The sequence below is a fragment of the Salmo salar genome, chromosome ssa18, assembly GCF_905237065.1.
Source record: "Salmo salar chromosome ssa18, Ssal_v3.1, whole genome shotgun sequence".
NCBI lineage: Eukaryota > Metazoa > Chordata > Actinopteri > Salmoniformes > Salmonidae > Salmo > Salmo salar.
The window spans coordinates 15,012,129-15,034,186 of record NC_059459.1 but is presented as its reverse complement, the minus strand read 5'-3'; the positions used below and the strand labels follow the sequence as shown (position 1 = coordinate 15,034,186).

Below are 22,058 nucleotides of genomic sequence, written 5' to 3'. Positions count from 1 at the left end.
CAGGTAGAATACTTTTGGGTTCCATGTAGAACCCTTTCCACAAAAAGTTTCTATCTGGAACCAAAAAGGGTTCTTCTATGGGGACAGCCGAAGAACCCTTTTGGAAGCCTTATACCATAGAGTTTATATTACTTAACATATGCCAGTACAACCTATGACCTATATTATCTGCAGATAATATAGAGGAAAGGTTGAGCTATGCATGTCTACAGAATTATCTGTAGTAGGTGAGGATATGCTGATCAAGTTAAACCTAGTTGTGTTCTATGGTAATCAGTTCATGCTTCATTCACTGCAGCGGAGGTGGTGTATTTCTGTCTGATCTGTACATTCTCCACTGCTGGGATGTTGTTTGCACTATAGACACAGATCTATAGATTGATTTCTGAGTCCAAGGCAGGTTTAGAACCAGCACCTTCCTCAGCACTTCTTGCTACATCTAGTCGAATGGCTACCCAGACTATTTGCATTGCTCCCCCCCTCCACAACGCTGCCACTCTCTGTTGTCATCTATGCATAGTCACTTTAATAACTCTACCTACATGTACATACTACCTCGACTAACCGTTGCCCCCGCACATTGACTCTGTACCGGCACCCCCCTGTATATATTGTTATTTTTTACTGCTGCTATTTAATTACTTGTTACTTTTATCTCTTATTCTTATACATATTTTTTTGAAACCGCACTGTTGGTTAGGGGCCCGTAAGTAAGCATTTCACTGTAAGGTCTACACCTGTTGTATTCGGCGCGTGTGACTAATACAATTTGATTTACATAAGTTAGTCCTAAATATTTCAAAAACTAAAAACATTGTATTTGGGGCAAATCATTCACTAAACCCTGAACCTAAACTAAATCTTGTAATGAATAATGTGGAAATTTAGCAAATGAATGAGACTGTGAAGAGAAACACCGGCACAGACACACGCATACACACACATATGATAACATACGCACTATACACACACATACACACAGATATGATACATATGATAACATACGCACTATACACACACATACACACACATATGATAACATACGCACTATACACACACGTACACATGGATTTTGTGTTGAGTAGTGACCTGAGGGTACACACTTAATGTATTGTGAAATCTGCTGTGAAATGTATTGTAATGTTTTTAAAATGGTAAATAACTGCTTTTATGTTGCTGGACCCCAGGAAGAGTAGCTGCTGCCTTGGCAGGAACTAATGGAGGTCCATAATAAATACACATACAGTAGAAGGACATGGAGGGAGAATATGTACATTTTCCAAATATACATCACACTGGAATTGCATTTGTATTGACAAATGATGTACATTTACCCACTTTTACCCACTTAGTGTGTAAATGATGACGTCATTATTATTATTTTGAAACCAGTTGCATTTCTCACTAAATAGGCTAAATCTTCTCTGAAACATCATGCCGAATTACCTTCCACCGCTATCCATACAGTTGTGTTTATTTTTGAAAATCAGGCCTTATACAGAAGCAGTTGTAGTAGGACACCTGAAAAGCAGGTCTGGAATCAGTTAGACATAAGTGTGTGTATGTCATTGACGTGTGTGTAGGTGGCAGGGAAGTCAGGCGCAGGAGAAACCAACTTGGGGTAAATGGAGTAGTTTAATAAATATAAAACAAACTCCAAAAAAAAACAACGTACATAAATAAAATAACATGGGTAAAATAACCCGTCGCGCACCACTACAAATACACGAGCACATAACCACAAACAATCTCTGACAAGGACATGAGGGGAAACAGAGGGTTAAATACACAACATGTAATTGGATTGGAACCAGGTTTGTAGGAAGACCAGACAAAACCAATGGTAAATGAAAAATGGATCAATGATGGCTAGAAGACCGGTGACGTCGACCGCCGAGCACCGCCCGAACAAGGAGGGGCATCGACTTCGGCAGAAGTCGTGCCAGTGTATATGCATGCAAGTGTGTGTGTGCGGACTATGAAGGGTGCTAGAAACTCCATTGGCCACAGCTGTTGTCAGGCTGCTGCCCTGCACTGTGTGTCTGGGCACTTGGCCAGCTGGATGCAGTTGGAAAAGAGGGAGGGAGGATGAAGGAGGCCTCTCTTTCTCTCCCTCTTTCTCTCTCTCTTTCTCCCTCTCTCGCTCTCTCTTTCTCCCAATTTCCCTCTGACTGCTTGCTGTACTAGCTGCCACATGGCATGATGGGAGAAGAAGTGGGACATTCTCTCAAAAGGAGAGCCGCCCGGTCTCATTTTCCCTTCATCTACATGAATGTAGCCCTTTGAAAGGAATGTTTTGTGTGGCACTGAATCTTTGTTACAGTGAATGTAATGGGGCATCTCTTTGCCTTTGTAGGTGTTGTTGATTGCGGCATAAATTGTGTCTGCTCTGCTTCGTTCATGCTGGCCCAATCAGTGTCCACTTTCCGGAGAAACTCTGTTGATCCTGTCTGTCAGCATCACCACATTCTCTGATGTTTACAGATTCTATACATGCCACTATAACATACATACAACTATGTATTGAATTGATTACATGCACATGCACCTGTCCTATCATTGTTGTCATTTAAGGATGAAGTAATAAGTCTGAGTGCCTATGAGGCCAACCTTGAGATCTACTCTGGAACTTGTGCAACGGATTTCAGGTAGATCTAATCAGACATGCAAAGAGACAAGAATCTCACTTGTATGTTGTTTTAAATTAGCCTCAGTGTGGACTGTGGTATAGTATTAATATGCACTTGCTCAATAGTTGTTAGTTACTTAACTACAATTGTGTTTCTTTTTGCGCTAAATGTAAAGAATGTTTTGAAAATGTGGTTTATTGCTCCAGTGACCTATTTCAACTAGCTTAAAGAAAAACTCTACCCAAAAACTATATTTTGATATTTGTTTCATTAGTCCATTGTGGATATAGTCCCCAAATGTGTTGCATGTCAGCAGTCAAGTTTTCAAGATATATAACTTTCAAAATACAGCCGGTATGATGCAAAAACGCAAAGTTAATCAGGCCTTGTACTGTGAGGTATTGAGTCCTCTACTCCTGCCGTTCATGAAGGCATATTACAGTATGTTTGTATATAGATCATGCATTGTGAAGGATGGGTTTCAACACAGACGTGCATGGTAATGCACCAATCGTGAACTCACTACTTGATAAACCGGGCAGATGATACTAGATGAAGATGTGTTTTCTTTTATGAATCAAAATGTATGCTAACCCACTACTCTATGTTCTTTACTCATAGGACCTGTATTTGGGGATTGCGTGCGTCTCTGAACTGCAACAGCATTACAAGGAATGTGTTTGCCCGTCATGTTTATACATCTTTTCTCTTTTTCTCTCATACCAGCAGCAATGACATTTCTGTCCCTGTAATCTTAGTATGAAAAGATGAGAAAATCAGAGATGTGAATGACATTTTATGTGCAGACATTTCTTCCCTTCCCTTCACACTTGCTGTATTGAGGAGGCGGTGTGAGCCTAGCTATCGGGGCAGAGGTGGCAAGAGGAGGCTCTGACCTCATTTCTCAGCGTGCCACAGGACCAGAGGTTCAACTCTTGGATTGGATTATTAGCCTCTTTTTTTCCTTCATCACACAGGCACTCACCGAGAGTGGGCTATGAAAATCACACGGGAAGACACAACAATGTCATTAGAAAAAAGATGAGCTTGTCAAAGTACCCAGGCTTCTTTCTAGAGGTGAAAAGAACCCGTTTTTAGATGAATCGGTACATTTTCGCTTTCTATTTTAATATATCCAAACCATTTGTGTCTTAAGGATTCAAATTACTATTAGTTTACAACTTTTTAGTGTGATAGTGTGGTAGTATCTGACATATCAAAACTCTCGCCTTTGCCTATAGAATACCAGATTTTCACAGGGTAATACATTGCTAGTGTGCTAGTGCCTAAGATGATTTATTTCTATAAACTTGTAATGAACTTTAACATTGAGTTTTAAATTCCAGTTCTTGCTGCTCATATGTGTTATCGAAAAACCTCCAATGTGCAGTCATAAATTGGGGCCTAGTTCTCCTGTAAACACCCAGTCTGACATCTGCACTGAGGGTCTGAAAAATGTAAAGAGTCGTCTGGGGAAACAGAGGAATGTGACGAGAACAGGAAGTAAAAGCCTCTCCTGCAGAGAGGAGAAAAAAGTCCAGGCGCAAAAAACTAAAGCCTCTCTTTCCACTCAGTTCAGCTCCAGCTCATGTGCTCACTCAAGCAGCATCGTTTCTGTATCGCAATGCACCAATGAATTGAAGAGTTTTTTCCCACATCTTGCCATCTGCTGCAATCCTTTTCTGGGGGTTGGGGGAGTCTGAAAATGTTTTCAACTTTATAGACACAGCACACATAAAGGCAATTCCAAAATAAAGGAAACACCAACATAAAGTGTCTTAATAGGGCGTTGGGACACCACAAGCCAGAACAGCTTCAATGCACCTTGGCATAGATTCTACAAGTGTCTGGAACTCTATTGGAGGGATGCGACACCATTCTTCCACGAGAAATTCCATCATTTGGTGTTTTGTTGATGGTGGTGGAAAACGCTGTCTCGGGCGCCGCTCCAGAATCTCCCATCAGTGTTCAGTTGGGTTGAGATCTGTTGACCGAGACGGCCATGGCAGATGGTTTACATCGTTTTCATGCTCATCAAACCATTCAGTTACAATGGATGGGGGCATTGTCATCCTTTTGGGGCATAGCCATGGTAGCCAAAATTATTCAAAAAATAATGGCCTGCCCAGCATTTTTATACATAACCCTAAGCATGATGGGATGTTAATTGCTTAATAAACTCAGGAACCACACCTGTGTGGAAGCACCTGCTTTCAATATGCTTTGTATCCCTCATTTACACAAGTGTTTCCATTATTTTGGCAGTTACCTGTATCTGGCTGTTTGGCCTGTCAGTCACTTATGGAAGAGGAATGCCCCCCCCCTCTGCTTTCTGCCAGAATGTGTGTAGAACATTCCAGGCAGCAGGACCACTCTGCTAGGATGTAGGGAGGGAGGGGAAAGAGGATACTTAATCTATGGCTTCATGTAGCAGCTATTTCTGTGGTGGATCAATGTTTATTTCTTCACTTATTGTTAGCAGAAAATGATCTTGTGTTGTTGGGGCTTGATTATATTTGGACTATTAGAATTCAGGATTCTAAGCTATTCTAGAGCTTCTCCACTTCAGAGAGATGTATGGATTGAATAGTGAAGTACGGTACCTTCATTGAAACACTGATTCTTTAGCACTCATTATGAAGAAACTTTTGTGGCTGTTGATAGGTTGAGCAGGAGCATTGTTTGGTTATTTCCATGTCTCACCTTAGGATGAATACACAAAGTAAACCTTTATAGACCCTTTTTCAGAGCCCAACATTACCAATAGGATTTAAACACTATAGTGGGGGATGTTGAAGGAAATCATTATACTGTATATTGTTAAAACACTACATATGTTTTGTAAGTGCAAAGGTACCACACTATTCAATGAATTGATGTATTTGCTGTTGCCAGTTATGTAAATTACTTACATTTATATTGCCATATCCTTAATGAGATTGTGAGTGATCGATTGACTTCAACAACACTGTAGTTTCCGGTTGACCTGTATTATGTACGGTTAAGGATTTTTGGGGTTATTCGAGGAAATTCTAAAGAAATAAATAGAAAATTCTCACCAAGATGCCCAAATCAACTTGCACTAATTAGTCAGAAAAAACATCTGCATTGACATTTTGCAACTGCTTGTATGGAACTTAATACAATTGAATGACATTTCTCATGAAGTATTTTATTCTGCCAGGTTAATAAACTACACAGACTGCACTGGAACACATTTACCACTAGAGCCACAAACATTATCAAAGCGTACACCCTGCCACTGTTTTTGGTAAACAGCTAAGGGATGGGGCTGGAGAAATGTAACCACTCTCGATCAAATTCATAGACAGAGCTATGGATACAAGGACTGATCATGCATGATATCAAAATTATTGTTTTAACCATGTTTTGAGGCTTTTTTTTGTTTTTGTTACAAACTATTTAGTTAAACAGGCTTATATTCTGGGTTCTGATGGGGTAAACTCATGCGGCCTTTATAAGTTATATTCTCCAAGAATCAATGGATAATTATCATTCATTTAAAAATCACCAAAATGTATGTAGCAAATACAGATTGCCCCTTTAAAATAAGTCTCAAGGTTATGATTTAAAGGAGTGGGTATGCGGGAGGGGGTGGAGAAGATGGAGTCTATCCACAGGTGGTCCGTAATTCCACACGGTAATTACCAAGCAACACATTGTGGGGATTCGGACCACTCAGTCACTCTGTAAGGGCGAGAAAAGGGCGAGCGATGTGGATAACAGACCGATAGCGTGATGTCCCGTTGAGACTGAGACCATCCCCAGACACTTAAAAACACAGAGGAAGCACTATTATTGTGCATTGTCAAAGGGCCTTTTCACAAGCACTATTAAGTGAAGCTAATGAAAGTGGTGGCAAATGGACACACTTTCATTCAATTCAAATGCCATTGTGTTTAAAAGGCAGGTGCATCAGCCTTTTTCTCTTTAAAGAACAGTTGTTAGATAGCCAGGAGTTTCAAACAAAAGGTTAGAATGGCAACATTCTTTGTAGTGCATTATCAGAGGACGACTGAACAATCAAAACTAAGATCACAGCTGCACAATTTATTTGAATTGTTGAGAAATAGGGATTGGCAGTGTACTAATGGTATGTCCTAAATCAGTTGATTTTGATTAATCTTTCTGTTCTTTGTTGTTGCTAAGCTAAGTTGACTCATGTTGTATCTACTCGTTTCTGTCTCCTCAGATGCAATGGCAACTCCCTCTCCAGCAAAGAGCATGGGTGACCCTGGCATCACCCCACTGTCACCCTCACACATTCAGGTAAGAAACCCACCATGGCATATTCTGCATGGAGATAGATCCATAAGAGCCATATGAAGTCTGTATAAACAACTCCATTACTGTGGAATGAGAGATCGGTATGCGAGATTCACCACACAGTCTTTTTAAGTCGTTAAACTAGCCACCAGCTTTTCCATCCAGGATAGATAACACATCTCCTTAAACGTTCTCCGTTTGTTGACTCCAGTTTTCTGTCCTCCCCACCTCAGCAAAATGACACGGACTCGAATGCCCACACGGGACCTTCGTTCATTGTGGTGGTTGCTGTCGACTTTGGTACCACTTCCAGCGGCTATGCTTACGCCTTCACTAAGGAGCCAGAATGCATTCACACCATGAGGTGAGCCAAGTCAACGCTGCAATGCAGTCGCTGGGAGCAGGAGGAGAGATAGAGATAGATTGAGGGAGTCATGTGGAGGTCCACTCAGGTCAGGTTGTTCTGTTCCGTAGCAAAGTCTTATTGAATATTCCCTGGCAGGTGATGCAGGAGACATGGGGGAACCAAGAATGCATGGTGCTGCTTTCTGTTCTTATTTAGGTCTTATTTAGGCGTAATCATAACAGAAGGGTTGCTGATAGCCAGGTAAAAGGTGTTTATCAAATTATTGCTCCTCAAATTCATTGTCATCCTTGAAGGGGCATAGCCAGGATGCCAAAATAATGGAAAAAATAATGGCCTGCCCAGCATTTTTATACATAACCCTAAGCATGATGGGATGTTAATTGCTTAATTAACTCAGGAACCATACCTGTGTGGAAGCACCTGCTTTCAATATACTTTGTACCCCTCATTTACACAAGTGTTTCCATTATTTTGGCAGTTACCTGTATCTGGGGCGGCAGGTAGCCTAGTGGTTAGAGCTTTGGACTAGTAACCGAAAGGTTGCAAAATCGAATCCCTGAGCTGACAAGGTAAAATCTGTTGTTCTGAACAAGGTAATTAACCCACTGTTCCTAGGCTGTCATTGAAAATAAGAATTTGTTCTTAACTGACTTGCCTAGTAAAATAAATCTGGCTGTTTTGCCTGTCAGTTACTTATGGAAGAGGAAGGGTCCCCTCCTCTGCTTTCTGCCAAAATGTGTGTAGAACATTCCAGGCAGCAGGACCACTCTGCTAGGATGTAGGGAGGGAAGGAGGGGAAAGAGGATACTTAATCTATGGCTTCATGTAGCAGCTATTTCTGTGGTGGATCAATGTTTATTTCTTCACTTATTGTTAGCAGAAAATGATCTTGTGTTGTTGGGACTTGATTTTATTTGGACTATTAGAATTCAGGATTCTAAGCTATTCTAGAGCTTCTCCACTTCAGAGAGATGTATGGATTGAATAGTGAAGTACGGTACCTTCATTGAAACACTGATTCTTTAGCACTCATTATGAAGAAACTTTTTTGGCTGTTGATAGGTTGAGCAGGAGCATTGTTTGGTTATTTCCATGTCTGAAATTGTCACGGTTGTGATAATGGACGGACCAAGGCGCAGCGTGTGTTGAGTTCCACATCTTTATTTGCAGTGAAAACTTAATAAAAAAACTATAAACATACAACGAATGTGAACTACGTGGTGCTGAATGCACTCACACAAAACAATATCCCACAAACGCAGGTGAGAAAAGGACCACATTAAATATGATCCCCAATTAGAGGCAACGATAATCAGCTGCCTCCAATTGGGAACCATACTCACACCAACATAGAAATATAATACTAGAACAACCCCTAGTCACGCTCTGACCTACTGCACCATAGAGAACCCCAAGGGCTCTCTATGGTCAGGGCGCGACACAAATTGAGATATAAAGGGTCATGGAGGCTTCTAACTGGATTCCAATGACTGTCCTTAAAGGTCAGAAGAAACAGTGTTTGCTCCCTCTCTCACCACATTAAATGCCTCATTGGCAGTCATCATGTCATGGCCCCAGTCAGTGTAATGCTCTTGTTAACACTGGTAGGAGGAGCTGGTTCATTTTGCTGAGGAACCAGCTAGACTGCCGTCCTAAGCTCTGTAGGATCCTCTGACCCATAAAACACACAGGTCAACTCTTTTCCCTGTGTGTGTCAGGCACCAGGGCCAACCTCCATACCTTGCAGTCCTTCACAAAACAGACAGGTTTTTATATGGTTTCATGCACTAGTTTTAAGGGGCCCTATTTGAACTTTGAATTCATGATATATCTTAGAGCAGCTGTGGACAATCTTATCCGTAGAAGGCCATTGTGGTTGCAGGTTTTTGTTGATTTGAATAATTTTTCAATTCATAGCTAAACTTGTTGATATTTAACTGGCAATCAGCAATAGTTCTAAGGAGTTGTCCACGTCCATGTCTGGAAACTCTATATACGACATGTTACAGCATGACTTTCGACCAAAATCTGCATTTTCCCTCTTGCAAAATTTCAACAGAAAATGGGTAACACTTTCGAACACCAAAAAAATTGTCTAAGGTGAAACTCGTAAATTCTGTAATAGTAAAAAAAAAAAAAAAGTTTGTCGGTTTGACTACTAGGTAGAACCGTTACACTAGCCCCTACACTGAGATGTAGCAATTATGTGCTTAATAACACAAATCTTTCTGTGTCTTGGACATCTTTCTGAGAAGGAAGTTGTTTTGTAGGCGTACTAGATAAAATGGAGTATCATTAATGTCACATCCTTAGGGTGATGCAACACAGAGAGACACAGACTGGGAGAAATGTCTATTGGGGAAACTTCCTGTCATGGATCATTAACTCCAGACATCAGGTAACAGTTTAGCAAGATATTTTTACTGGTGCTGCCAGACCTTGCAGTGAAAACAGCCGGAGCCCCAAGATGATTTACTTTGGATTGAACCATCTGCTCTCCAAAATCCTTACATAAACAATAATAAGCCCTCCGAATGGATCTGTAAAGTTTGCCCATACCTCGAGGGAACTGTTTTGTGCTGCTTTAATGTTTTAGTTCTCTTATGATAGAGATTTCAGTGTAGAACGCCTCTTTGAATAGAAGAGGGAGGAATGCATTGGTGTATTGATAGTGAGCATTAGCCAGTTGCATCTCTATGACATAGACATTAGCATTCATTCCCTGTCCTCACTGTTGCTGGCCCTCACAATGGAGCAGGAATCTAATTGCCAATAGAAAACCAACCTGAGATGAAAACAGCTATTCGGACATGGCTGCCAGTTCCTCTGGAAATTGCCAACACTCTGACTCTCTCAACTGAAAGTATTTTTTATTGTGTGTATATTTTTTAGATATAATTTCTGTTCTTGCTACATTTTGCAGTAAGCCACCCTTTAGTAATATGCAGGCTACAGTACGTGCATTAGGGCTTTTAGATGGTGATTGTCAGAGGTCTGAATATAAGCTTGTCTGGCCTCCTACTGCACTAAATGCCTGTCTTACAGGCTGTTCGCACAGTGAAAAGAAATGCATAATTTACAGACCTTCACTCCTTAGAGCTATTTTCAGTGAGGTATATTCCATTCCAGACCATCTACGGTCGTGTTATACAGTAGGCTAGCTATTTTTAACCTGTCATGTTCTTACATGTTAACCAGTTTAGCTATACTATATGGAGTTATTTGCATTCATCAACAGTTTGAATCACAACCATGTTTTAAGTTCTGTTACGACGACTAACTGTCACATTGTCAGTTAGTCGTTGTAACTGTCACATTGTCAGTTAGTCATTGTAACTGTCACATTGTCAGTTAGTCGTTGTAACTGTCACATTGTCAGTTAGTCGTTGTAACTCACATTGAGGCTATGTTGTTGTTGCAAATCTGAATCATCAGAATGAGTTTTGAGTAAATAGGCTACAGGGTTAGATTTTTTGATTGTCTCAAATGACCATGTTAATTAGGGTATATGTTTTAACCAAACATAGATCATTAAAAAATATTAGGGAGTTATAGAGCGTGATCATGCTGTGATGTGATTAGGAGAAGAATGATCCATGTATTATCCATCTATTAAGTGGACATACCATCCATCTATAGGGCTGTGGACATACCATCCGTCTATAGGGCTGTGGACATACCATCCGTCTATAGGGCTGTGGACATACCATCCGTCTATAGGGCTGTGGACATACCATCCGTCTATAGGGCTGTGGACATACCATCCGTCTATAGGGCTGTGGACATACCATCCGTCTATAGGGCTGTGGACATACCACCCGTCTATAGGGCTGTGGACATACCACCCGTCTATAGGGCTGTGGACATACCACCCGTCTATAGGGCTGTGGACATACCACCCGTCTATAGGGCTGTGGACATACCACCCGTCTATAGGGCTGTGGACATACCACCCGTCTATAGGGCTGTGGACATACCATCCGTCTATAGGGCTGTGGACATACCACCCGTCTATAGGGCTGTGGACATACCACCCGTCTATAGGGCTGTGGACATACCACCCGTCTATAGGGCTGTGGACATACCACCCGTCTATAGGGCTGTGGACATACCATCCGTCTATAGGGCTGTGGACATACCACCCGTCTATAGGGCTGTGGACATACCATCCGTCTATAGGGCTGTGGACATACCATCCGTCTATAGGGCTGTGGACATACCACCCGTCTATAGGGCTGTGGACATACCACCCGTCTATAGGGCTGTGGACATACCACCCGTCTATAGGGCTGTGGACATACCATCCGTCTATAGGGCTGTGGACATACCATCCGTCTATAGGGCTGTGGACATACCACCCGTCTATAGGGCTGTGGACATACCACCCGTCTATAGGGCTGTGGACATACCACCCGTCTATAGGGCTGTGGACATACCATCCGTCTATAGGGCTGTGGACATACCATCCGTCTATAGGGCTGTGGACATACCATCCGTCTATAGGGCTGTGGACATACCATCCGTCTATAGGGCTGTGGACATACCACCCGTCTATAGGGCTGTGGACATACCATCCGTCTATAGGGCTGTGGACATACCACCCGTCTATAGGGCTGTGGACATACCATCCGTCTATAGGGCTGTGGACATACCATCCGTCTATAGGGCTGTGGACATACCACCCGTCTATAGGGCTGTGGACATACCATCCGTCTATAGGGCTGTGGACATACCACCCGTCTATAGGGCTGTGGACATACCACCCGTCTATAGGGCTGTGGACATACCACCCGTCTATAGGGCTGTGGACATACCATCCGTCTATAGGGCTGTGGACATACCACCCGTCTATAGGGCTGTGGACATACCACCCGTCTATAGGGCTGTGGACATACCATCCGTCTATAGGGCTGTGGACATACCATCCGTCTATAGGGCTGTGGACATACCATCCGTCTATAGGGCTGTGGACATACCACCCGTCTATAGGGCTGTGGACATACCATCCGTCTATAGGGCTGTGGACATACCATCCGTCTATAGGGCTGTGGACATACCACCCGTCTATAGGGCTGTGGACATACCATCCGTCTATAGGGCTGTGGACATACCACCCGTCTATAGGGCTGTGGACATACCATCCGTCTATAGGGCTGTGGACATACCATCCGTCTATAGGGCTGTGGACATACCATCCGTCTATAGGGCTGTGGACATACCATCCAGCATGATGATGACGATGACAATGACAATTTTGATGATGATAAAGTGCTGTTGAATGATAAACACAGATTGTGCGCAAAAGAGGCTAAAGTCATATTTGTAATGTTAAAGTTTGTGAGAAAAATGTTCGTACTCAGGGCATCATTGGGAATGAGTCCCTGGTCACAATTGGGCTACCATGAGTAAATAAAAGTAAAAAAAAATATATAAGAGTCTTAATTTAGATTAGCAGTGAGCATCCAGTGGTTTCCCCCAAATCATCCAAATGAGTCCCTCACAGCAGGCTTCTCCCCCAGTGAGACTGACCCATAATCTCATCAGGGCACTTAGCAAACATATTGTCATCTCCAAGGGAACCAAACTAATTATAGTAACTAATCCTTAACTTATCCAGAACTGGTGTAGCGCAATTAGTGTGTAGGTCATGTTGTGTCTCTTTGTTTTTATTCATTTTAAATTTTAAATTTAACTTTTATTTAAGGCAAATCAGTTAAGAACAAATTCTTATTTACAATGACGACCTACTAGAAGGCAAAAGGCCTCCTGTGGAGACGGGGAGCGACCCAGGACATGTGTGTTTTGGGGACCTTTAACAGAATGTGACTGGCAGAACGGATGTTGTATTTTTAGGATGAGGGCTGCAGTAGGTATCTTAGATAGGGGGGAGTGAGGCCTAAGAGGGTTTTTGTTAACAATAGCTGGTGCGCAATCTAATATTAAGGAAGTCTCGAGGTTCTGCTCGCTTGAGTTAGAATACCTTATAAACTGTAGACCATACCAAGAGAGTTTCATCTATATTTTTTTGTATCTGTCTATTTACCACCACAAACTGATGCTGGCACTAAGACCGCGCTGAACGAGCTGTGTAGGGCAATAAGCAAACAAGAAAATGCTCATCCAGAGGCGTTGCTCCTAGTGGGCGGTGATTTTAATGCAGGGAAACTGAAATCCGTTTTACCTCATTTCTAACAGCGTGTGCACCTAGAAGCAAAGAAACTCTACATCTCCTTTACTCTATACACAGAAATGCATACAAAGCTCTCCCTCGGCCTCCATTTGGCAAATCTGACCATAACTCTATCCTCCTGATTACTGCTTAAAAGCAAAAACTCAAACAGGAAGTACCAGTGACGCGCCCTATACGGAAGTGGTCCGATGAAGTGGACGCTAACCTACAGGACTGTTTCACTAGCACAGACTGGAATATGTTCCGGGATTCATCCGATGGCATTGAGAAGTTTACTACATCAGTCACCGGCTTCATTAAAAAGTGCATCAACGACGTCGTCCACACAGTGACCGTAAGTACATATCCCAACCAGAAGCCATGGATTACATGCAACATCCACACTGAACTAAAGTCTAGAGCTGCCGCTTTCAAGGAGCGGAACACTAATCTGTAAGCTTATAAGAAATCCAGCTATGACCTCCGACGATCCATCAAAGAGGCAAAGCGTCAGTAGAGGACTAAGCCTGAACCCTACTAAGTCGGATCGGACACTCGTCAGATGTGGCAGGGCTTGCAGACTGTCATGGATTTCAAAGGGAAACCCACACGCAAGCTGCCCAGTGACGTGACCCTACCAGATGAGCTAAATGCCTTCTATGCTCGCTTCAAGGTAAGCAACACTGAATCATGCATGAGAGCACCAGCTGTTCCAGACGACTTTGTGATCACGCACTCTGTAGCCGATGTGAGTAAGACCTTTAAACAGGTTAACATTCACAAGGCCGCAGGACCAGACGGATTACCAGGACGCATACACAGAGCATGCGCTGACCTCTCCCTGACGCAGTCTGTAATACCTACATGTTTTAAGTAGACCGTCATTGTCCCTGTGCCCAAGAACGCCTGTCTAAATTACTATCACCCCATAGCACTCACATTTGTAGCCATGAAATGCTTTGAATGGCTAGTCATGACTCACATCAACACCATCATGCCAGACACCCTGGACCCACTCCAATTTGCATAGCCCCCAACAGATCCACAGATGACAAAATCTCTATTGCACTCCACAATGCCCTCTCCCACCTGGACAAGAGGAACACCTATGTGAGAATGCTATTAATTGACTACAGCTCAGTGTTCAATTCATCACTCTAACTAAGCTCATTACTAAGCTAAGGACCCTGGGACTGAACACCTCCTTCTGCAACTGGATCCTGGACTTCTTGACCAACCGCCCCCAGGTGGTGAGAGTAGGCAACAACACATCCGTCATGCTGACCCTCAACACGGGGCCCCTCAGGGGTGCCTGCTTAGTCGCTTCCGGTACTCCCTGTTCACCCACGACTGCGTGGCCACGCACAACTCTGACGCGACTGTAGTAAGCCTGATCACCAATGACGATGAGACAGCCTATAGGGAAGAGGTCAGAGACCTGGCAGTGTGGTGCCAGGACAACAACCTTTCCCTCAATGTCAGCAAGGCAAAGGAGCTGATCGTGGACTACAGGAAACTGAGGGCCGAGCACGCCCTCATCCACATTGACAGGGCTGTAGTGGAGCGGGTTGAGAGATTCAAGTTCCTCGGTGTCCACATCACTAAGGATCTATCATGGTCCACACACACCAACACAATCGTGAAGAGGGCACGATAACACCTCTTCCCTTTCAGGATTCTGTAAAGATTTGGCATGGGCCCTCAGATCCGCAAAAATGTATACAGCTGCACCATTGAGAGCATCTTGACTGGCTGCATCACCGCTTGGTATGGCAACTGCTTGGCATCCGACCGCAAGGCACTACAGAGGGTAGTACGTACGGCCCAGTACATAACTGGGCCTGTGCTCACTGTCATAGCACACGGCACCAAGTCTGGAACCAACAGGACCCTGAACAGCTTCTACCTGCAAGCCATAAGACTGATAAATAGTTAGTCCAGGTAGCTATTTGGTTAACAATTTAACTATCTGCTACTGTTTATTATCTATCCTGTTGCCTAGTCACTTTATTGTCAGTTATATGTACATGTCTGCCTCAACTACCTCGTACCCCTCGACTCAGCACTGGTATCCCGTGTATATAGTATTTATTATTACTTTTATTATTATGTGTTATTGCTTTTCTATTATTTCTCTATTTTCTTTCTCTCTGCATTGTTGGGAAGGGCGCCATAATTAAGCATTTCACTGTTAGTCCACACCTGTTGTTTATGAAGCATGTGACAAATAAAATTGTATTTGATTTGACTTGAGGTTCAGAAAGCCATTAATGACTGACAGCGAGGGACTGATGAGGACACACTACTTTAGTTTGTGTGATTGACCTTAGACGTGTCTGTTGTCTGCAGACATTTCTGTTCAGGCTGTAATATTGACAGGATACATTAATGCTTTTAAGTGCATTCTGCCTTATTCAGACATATTGAGTCATTTGACACAAATAGAGAAAATGCACTGCAGGGAACTGTCTGGTGGTTTCAACAGATTAAAGATGGATGAAACTAAGATGAAAAGTAAACCGATGAACGATAGAGGCCCACCCACAACCAAATTGGAGAATGTCCCCCTAATAAAGCACAAGATGGAGAAATATGCTCTTTGTAAAAAATGGATCAATTAGCTGCCATAATTCAGTTGCTCATTGGTTTAAATGTTTTGTGGTCTTTCCTAGACGCTGGGAGGGCGGCGACCCCGGAGTATCCAATCAGAAGACGCCTACCACCATCCTCCTGACCCCGGACAGGAAGTTCCATAGTTTTGGCTACGCAGCACGTGACTTTTACCATGACCTGGATCCATCCGAGTCCAGGCACTGGCTCTACCTGGAGAAGTTCAAAATGAAACTCCACACCACTGCGGTAAAGACATATACACACACACACACACACACACACACACATACATACATAAAAATACACAAACGAACACACACCCTTCCCTTATTACTCTGTGTCTGCCCTTGTGCAGGGCTGGCAGCTTGGCTGCCCTGAGCTGACTTTGCAGCAAGCTCTTGAAGTTCTGTGTTCTGTGCCAAGTAGGAGGTAACACAGCCAGTAACTGTTGGCTCAGGCTAGTGTTATTGCACATATTTCACCATAGAATTATGAATGGACATGATTTGGATAAGGCTATTCAAGTATGTTGGCTCAATCTGTCTTAGTGTTTATCAGTAGATGGCTGTATGGTGTTTCAATTAAAATATTACGATAACATGGAACTTTTGTTTTCTCTGTCATCGTTTCTTTCCCCCAATCAGAATCTCTCCATAGACACAGAACTCCATGCAGCCAATGGAAAGAGAGTAAAAGCTATTGATATTTTTGCATACGCTCTGGCGTTCTTCAAGGAGCAAGCACTTAAGGTAAAGTATTAACAGGTTCTACTGCACGGTGTATCTTTTATGCAAAACAATACACTGAGTGTACAAAACATTAGGAACACCTTCCTAATATTGAGTTGCACCCCCCTTTTGCCCTCAGAACAGCCTCAATTCATCAGGGCATGGACTCTACAAGGTGTTGAAAGCGTTCCACAGGGATGCTGGCCCATGTTGATTCCAATGCTTCCCACAGTTGTGTCAAGTTGGCTGGATGTCCTTTGGGTGGTGGACCATTCTTGATGCACACGGGAAACTGTTGAGCGTGAGAAACCCAGCAGTGTTGCAGTTCTTGACAAACTCAAACCGGTGCACCTGGCACCTACTGCCATACCCCGTTCACCCTCTGAATGGCACACATACACACACATTGCCCATTCACCCTCTGAATGGCACACATACACAATACATGTCTCAATTGTCTCAAGGCTTAGCAATTCTTATCTAACCTGTCTCCTCCCCTTCATCTACACTGATTGAAGCTGATTTAACTAGTGACATCAATAAGGGATCATAGCTTAGCTCATGTTTTGTACACTCAGTGTATATTGAATACATGTATCTGTTATGAATTAGAAATAGCTCTTAATACTCAGTGATAGTGCTGATGTTATGGTCGGTCAGGGTAAAGAGATACCATGTTTAATGTGATCCCGTGCAGGAGTTAAGTGACCAGGCGGGTGCAGAGTTTGACAACACAAACATCAGATGGGTCATCACAGTGCCAGCCATCTGGAAAATGCCAGCCAAGCAGTTCATGAGGGAGGCAGCCTACAAGGTGGGTGGGCCCCTGTCAATCAACACACGTCCATGTGCACTCGCATGCAATCACACAGAGAGGCACGTACGCTCATGCATATACACACACAGACACACAGTCAAACGTTCAATTCGAAGAACTGGTCTGTCTGCTGTAGTCTGCTCTCAACATTTCAAACCATCTATCCCCCTCAGTGTGAATGATGCTTCCGCATAGTCTCACCACTAGCTCCTAAGAGGAAAGCCATCTGTCGTTTGACAAAGGTACTGCAGGTACTTGGGAAAGAAAGTGATGACGGGGCATGATTAGCTTTGCCGCTGCTGTGATGTCTTGCAGATAGGAGAGAGGTGGGTGGCTGCTCTGGAGCTGCAGTGGCAGACCACCCTCCTCCCTCTCTCCTGTATGGGGGCAGACAGACTGATCCACGACTGCGGTAGAGGAGAGGGAGGAGAGCTGGAGGAAGCCAATAGGGAAAGCGATTACTTCATCACTATGAGTCGTCCCAAGAGAGAGAGGATATGAGGATAGGACAGTGGGACAAGGGATAGCAGGTAGAGGGTGCATACTCAGGATGAGAATAGAGGAAGAGAATGAAGTGGCTATTGTGAGAATTCTCTATAGACTGTGAGAATAAATATTATGACAAATACCTTGGTACTACAGATCATTAGACAGTGTAGTGGAACTCCAGTGTATACTGTTCCACGATACAGACATGCCAGCTCACAGCATCACAGCATAGTAACACAAGCAGGGTTGTTTGTTTCCCCCCAGAAGAGAAGAGGGGTGGGAGGGAGCTGCAGAGCTGTATGATGAGTACATGGTAGTATAGGTGTGGTACTCTGTGTAGACTGTAGAGGAATGTCAGGGGAGAGGCCCGGAGGAATGGGTGTGTGCAGAGGGACAGGGGGACGGGGGTGGGGGGGGGTATAGTACATGAGAGAAGGTCAAATCCCACTGGGCAAAAACTGGTTGAATCAACGTTTCCAAGTCATTTCAACAACAAAAGTTATACTTGATGACGTTGGAACAACTTGGAAAACTGATTGGATTTGCAGAAAGTCATCAACGTAAGGGAAAATGTATGCACTCACTGGATAAGAGCATCTGCTAAATGAATTTTTTTTTTTTTTTTTACCCAACTTCTAACCTAAATCCAATGACATGGCGACATGTTTTGTTGATTTCACATTGAATTCACGTTAGTTGACTCAAATGTGCAAATGTAAATCAAAACTAGACATTGAAATGACGTCTGAGCCCAGTGGAATGGGTGTGTCAGTCTGTCTGAGGCTGCAGCACCGGATAGAGACACCACCCTCCCCTCTGCAGTGAACAAAGATGATGGGCTGGGGAGAGAGAGGGAGAAGGGAGGGGGGAGAGAAATAGAGGGAGATGGCGAAGGAGATATGTGAGACGGAAAGGAGAGAGGCTTTTTAGATGGCTTGACCACTTGATATCTGCAGTGGAGATTGAGGTACAGTAAGAGGGGGAGGATGTTCGTGGGAGGGGGGGGCTGCATATCTGCAGTGACTCAGCATCCTCTGGCTTGATAATTTATTATTGGCACTGGGGGAAGCAGGCACACCTCTCCCTTACCCGCTCCTCCCTCTTCAACTTTCCTCCTCCCTCTCCTCCGCTCCTTCACCACAACATGCAGATCTCACAGAGCGGAGAGATGTGATGCAATGCTCAGATTTTATACTTAGTCTGTCTTTTTCTGTGTGTATTGTGGATAGAAACACATACCAGCCTGCACAGCATGTGTTCATTGATTGGTTTCCATTGTTCTGTTGATCGATAGGTCTCCATTGTCTCTGTTGTTCGATAGGTCTCCATTGTTCTGTTGATCGATAGGTCTCATTTGTCTCTGTTGTTCGATAGGTCTCCATTGTTCTGTTGATTGATAGGTCTCCATTGTTCTGTTGATTGATAGGTCTCCATTGTTCTGTTGATTGATAGGTCTCCAGTGTTCTGTTGATCGATAGGTCTTCATTGTTCTGCTGATCTATAGGTCTCCATTGTTCTGTTGATTGATAGGTCTCCATTGTTCTGTTAATCGATAGGTCTCATTTGTCTCTGTTGTTCGATAGGTTTCCATTATTGTGTTAATCGATAGGTCTCCATTGTTCTGTTAATCGATAGGTCTCCATTGTTCTGTTGATCGATAGGTCTCCATTGTTCTGTTGATCGATAGGTCTCCATTGTTCTGTTGATCGATATTTCTCCTTTATATTGTTGATCGATACGTCTCCATTGTTCTGTTGATTGATAGGTCTCCATTGTTCTGTTGATTGATAGGTCTCCATTGTTCTGTTGATCGATAGGTCTCCTTTATATTGTTGATCGATAGGTCTCCATTGTTCTGTTGATCGATAGTTCTCCATTGTTCTGTTGATTGATAGGTCTCCATTGGTCTGTTGATCGATAGGTTTCCATTATTCTGTTAATCGATAGGTCTCCATTGTTCTGTTGATCGATAGATCTCCATTGTTCTGTTGAACGATAGGTCTCTATTGTTCTGTTGATCGATAGGTCTCCATTGTTCGGTTGATCGATAGCTCTCCATTGTTCGGTTGATCGATAGCTCTCCATTGTTCGGTTGATCGATAGGTCTCCTTTATATTGTTGATCGATAGGTCTCCATTGTTCTGTTGATCGATAGGTCTCCATTTGTCTGTTGATCGATAGGTCTCCATTGTTCTGTTGATCTATAGGTCTCCATTGGTCTGTTGATCGATAGGTCTCCTTTATATTGTTGATCGATAGGTCTCCTTTATATTGTTGATCGATAGGTTTCCATTGTTCTGTTGATCGATAGGTCTCCTTTATATTGTTGATCGATAGGTCTCCATTGTTCTGTTGATCGATAGGTCTCCATTGTTCTGTTGATCGATAGGTCTCCATTGTTCGGTTGATCGATAGGTCTCCTTTATATTGTTGATCGATAGGTCTCCATTGTTCTGTTGATTGATAGGTCTCCATTGGTCTGTTGATCGATAGGTCTCCATTGTTCTGTTGATCGATAGGTCTCCTTTATATTGTTGATCGATAGGTCTCCATTGGTCTGTTGATCGATAGGTCTCCATTGTTCTGTTGATCGATAGGTCTCATTTGTCTCTGATGTTCGAATGCTGCAAAATCAGTGGTTGCTTGAGGAAATGTAATAGCTTTTGGAAATGTCTTTTATGTTTGGATCGCATGATTTATCACTGAGTATTTTCCTGTTCAAATCTGTGGCTTGCCCAGATCCCCATACTTTCCTTAAAGCTATTTATCATTTAGTAGTGAATTAGATTATTTTATATTAATTGTGGTTGTGTTAAATGGTTCCAGCTGTAGATGGTATTTACACAGTATTGTATAAGTGTATGTAGACAGTATATTTGCTTTTACAAAATGTATGATTTGAGTACTGATGGCCATATTGTCTTACTTCCTATTTGGAGGTATCTTGAATCCTTAGCATACCCTGAATACTTAGCAATGAGGGTTGACCACAGCAACTTACTAGGACAGTTATTCACAATGCTCGTTTTATTGGGGTCCTGTTAAGGAAAAAGCAGATGTCCTGTATTTCCTGTCTGTGCTCTGCCTTCCTCTAGGCTGGTCTGGTTCCCCGTGACATCCCAGAGCAGCTGATCATCGCCCTTGAGCCTGAGGCAGCCTCCATCTACTGCCGCAAGCTCCGCCTCCACCAGATGATTGACATTGGCACCAAGAACACCCAGAATGGTTTCAGCCCCACTGAGAATGTGGGGGCAGGGATGACCCAGGGTAAATCCCACGATCCCACAGGCCAATAGCAATATGAGCATCACATTGAACATCCCAATAATGTACCGTAATAACATTTTGCATCCCCATGTGACAATTTCATACAGTATGTGCCTCTCAAATTAATATTGAACTATAGATTGGTTATTGGTTAACACTACAGTGATATTGTAGGTTTTTTATTGTGGTATTGTAAGTTTATGCTAATAGTCAAACAACCAGTGCCTACAATTAATCTTAAACATACATTTCCTTTCAACGGAAAAGATGTATGTGACAATATCCTCAGCCCTAACATCACTTTTATTGTCATATTCAGACACAAAAAAATGCATGGACAAATTTCTAATAGTCACACTCCCTGTCTATTTGCCTTTGCTTCTTTTTCCTAAAATTCCATTGAATACTATGGGAAAATTGGCCTATGTACTGTATATTTCAATTACGTTTTGTATTCAGGATGTAACATGGCAAATATACTGATATCTGATTGTACAGAAGGTCATTCAAACAGTAAATAATGCCACCTTAGAACTGGTCCATATTATCCAATGAAATCCAGTCTAATTTGACAGCATGCGAATCAGCAATAGCAAATGACTATAAACTCCCTCAAGCCTTTCCTCTCTCACTCATCATTCGTTTTTGTTTCGGGAAAGAGTTTGTTCTCCACAGATGATCTAAACCAGAG

At 42.9% G+C, this 22,058-nt stretch overlaps 1 protein-coding gene across 2 annotated transcripts in view; it reads left to right on the top strand.

Annotated features, from left to right (window-relative positions):
* The window catches only part of LOC106576932 (heat shock 70 kDa protein 12A-like), a 51,481-nt gene that overhangs the window by 17,159 nt on the left and 12,264 nt on the right, over window positions 1-22,058 (top strand). For both annotated transcript variants that reach the window (XM_014154472.2, XM_014154471.2), the window contains exons 2-7: window positions 6,844-6,920; window positions 7,151-7,281; window positions 16,126-16,312; window positions 16,711-16,815; window positions 17,492-17,608; window positions 21,196-21,367. In XM_014154472.2, coding sequence (XP_014009947.1) covers window positions 6,844-6,920; window positions 7,151-7,281; window positions 16,126-16,312; window positions 16,711-16,815; window positions 17,492-17,608; window positions 21,196-21,367 — 789 coding nt within the window. The remainder of the gene's footprint in view (window positions 1-6,843; window positions 6,921-7,150; window positions 7,282-16,125; window positions 16,313-16,710; window positions 16,816-17,491; window positions 17,609-21,195; window positions 21,368-22,058) is intronic.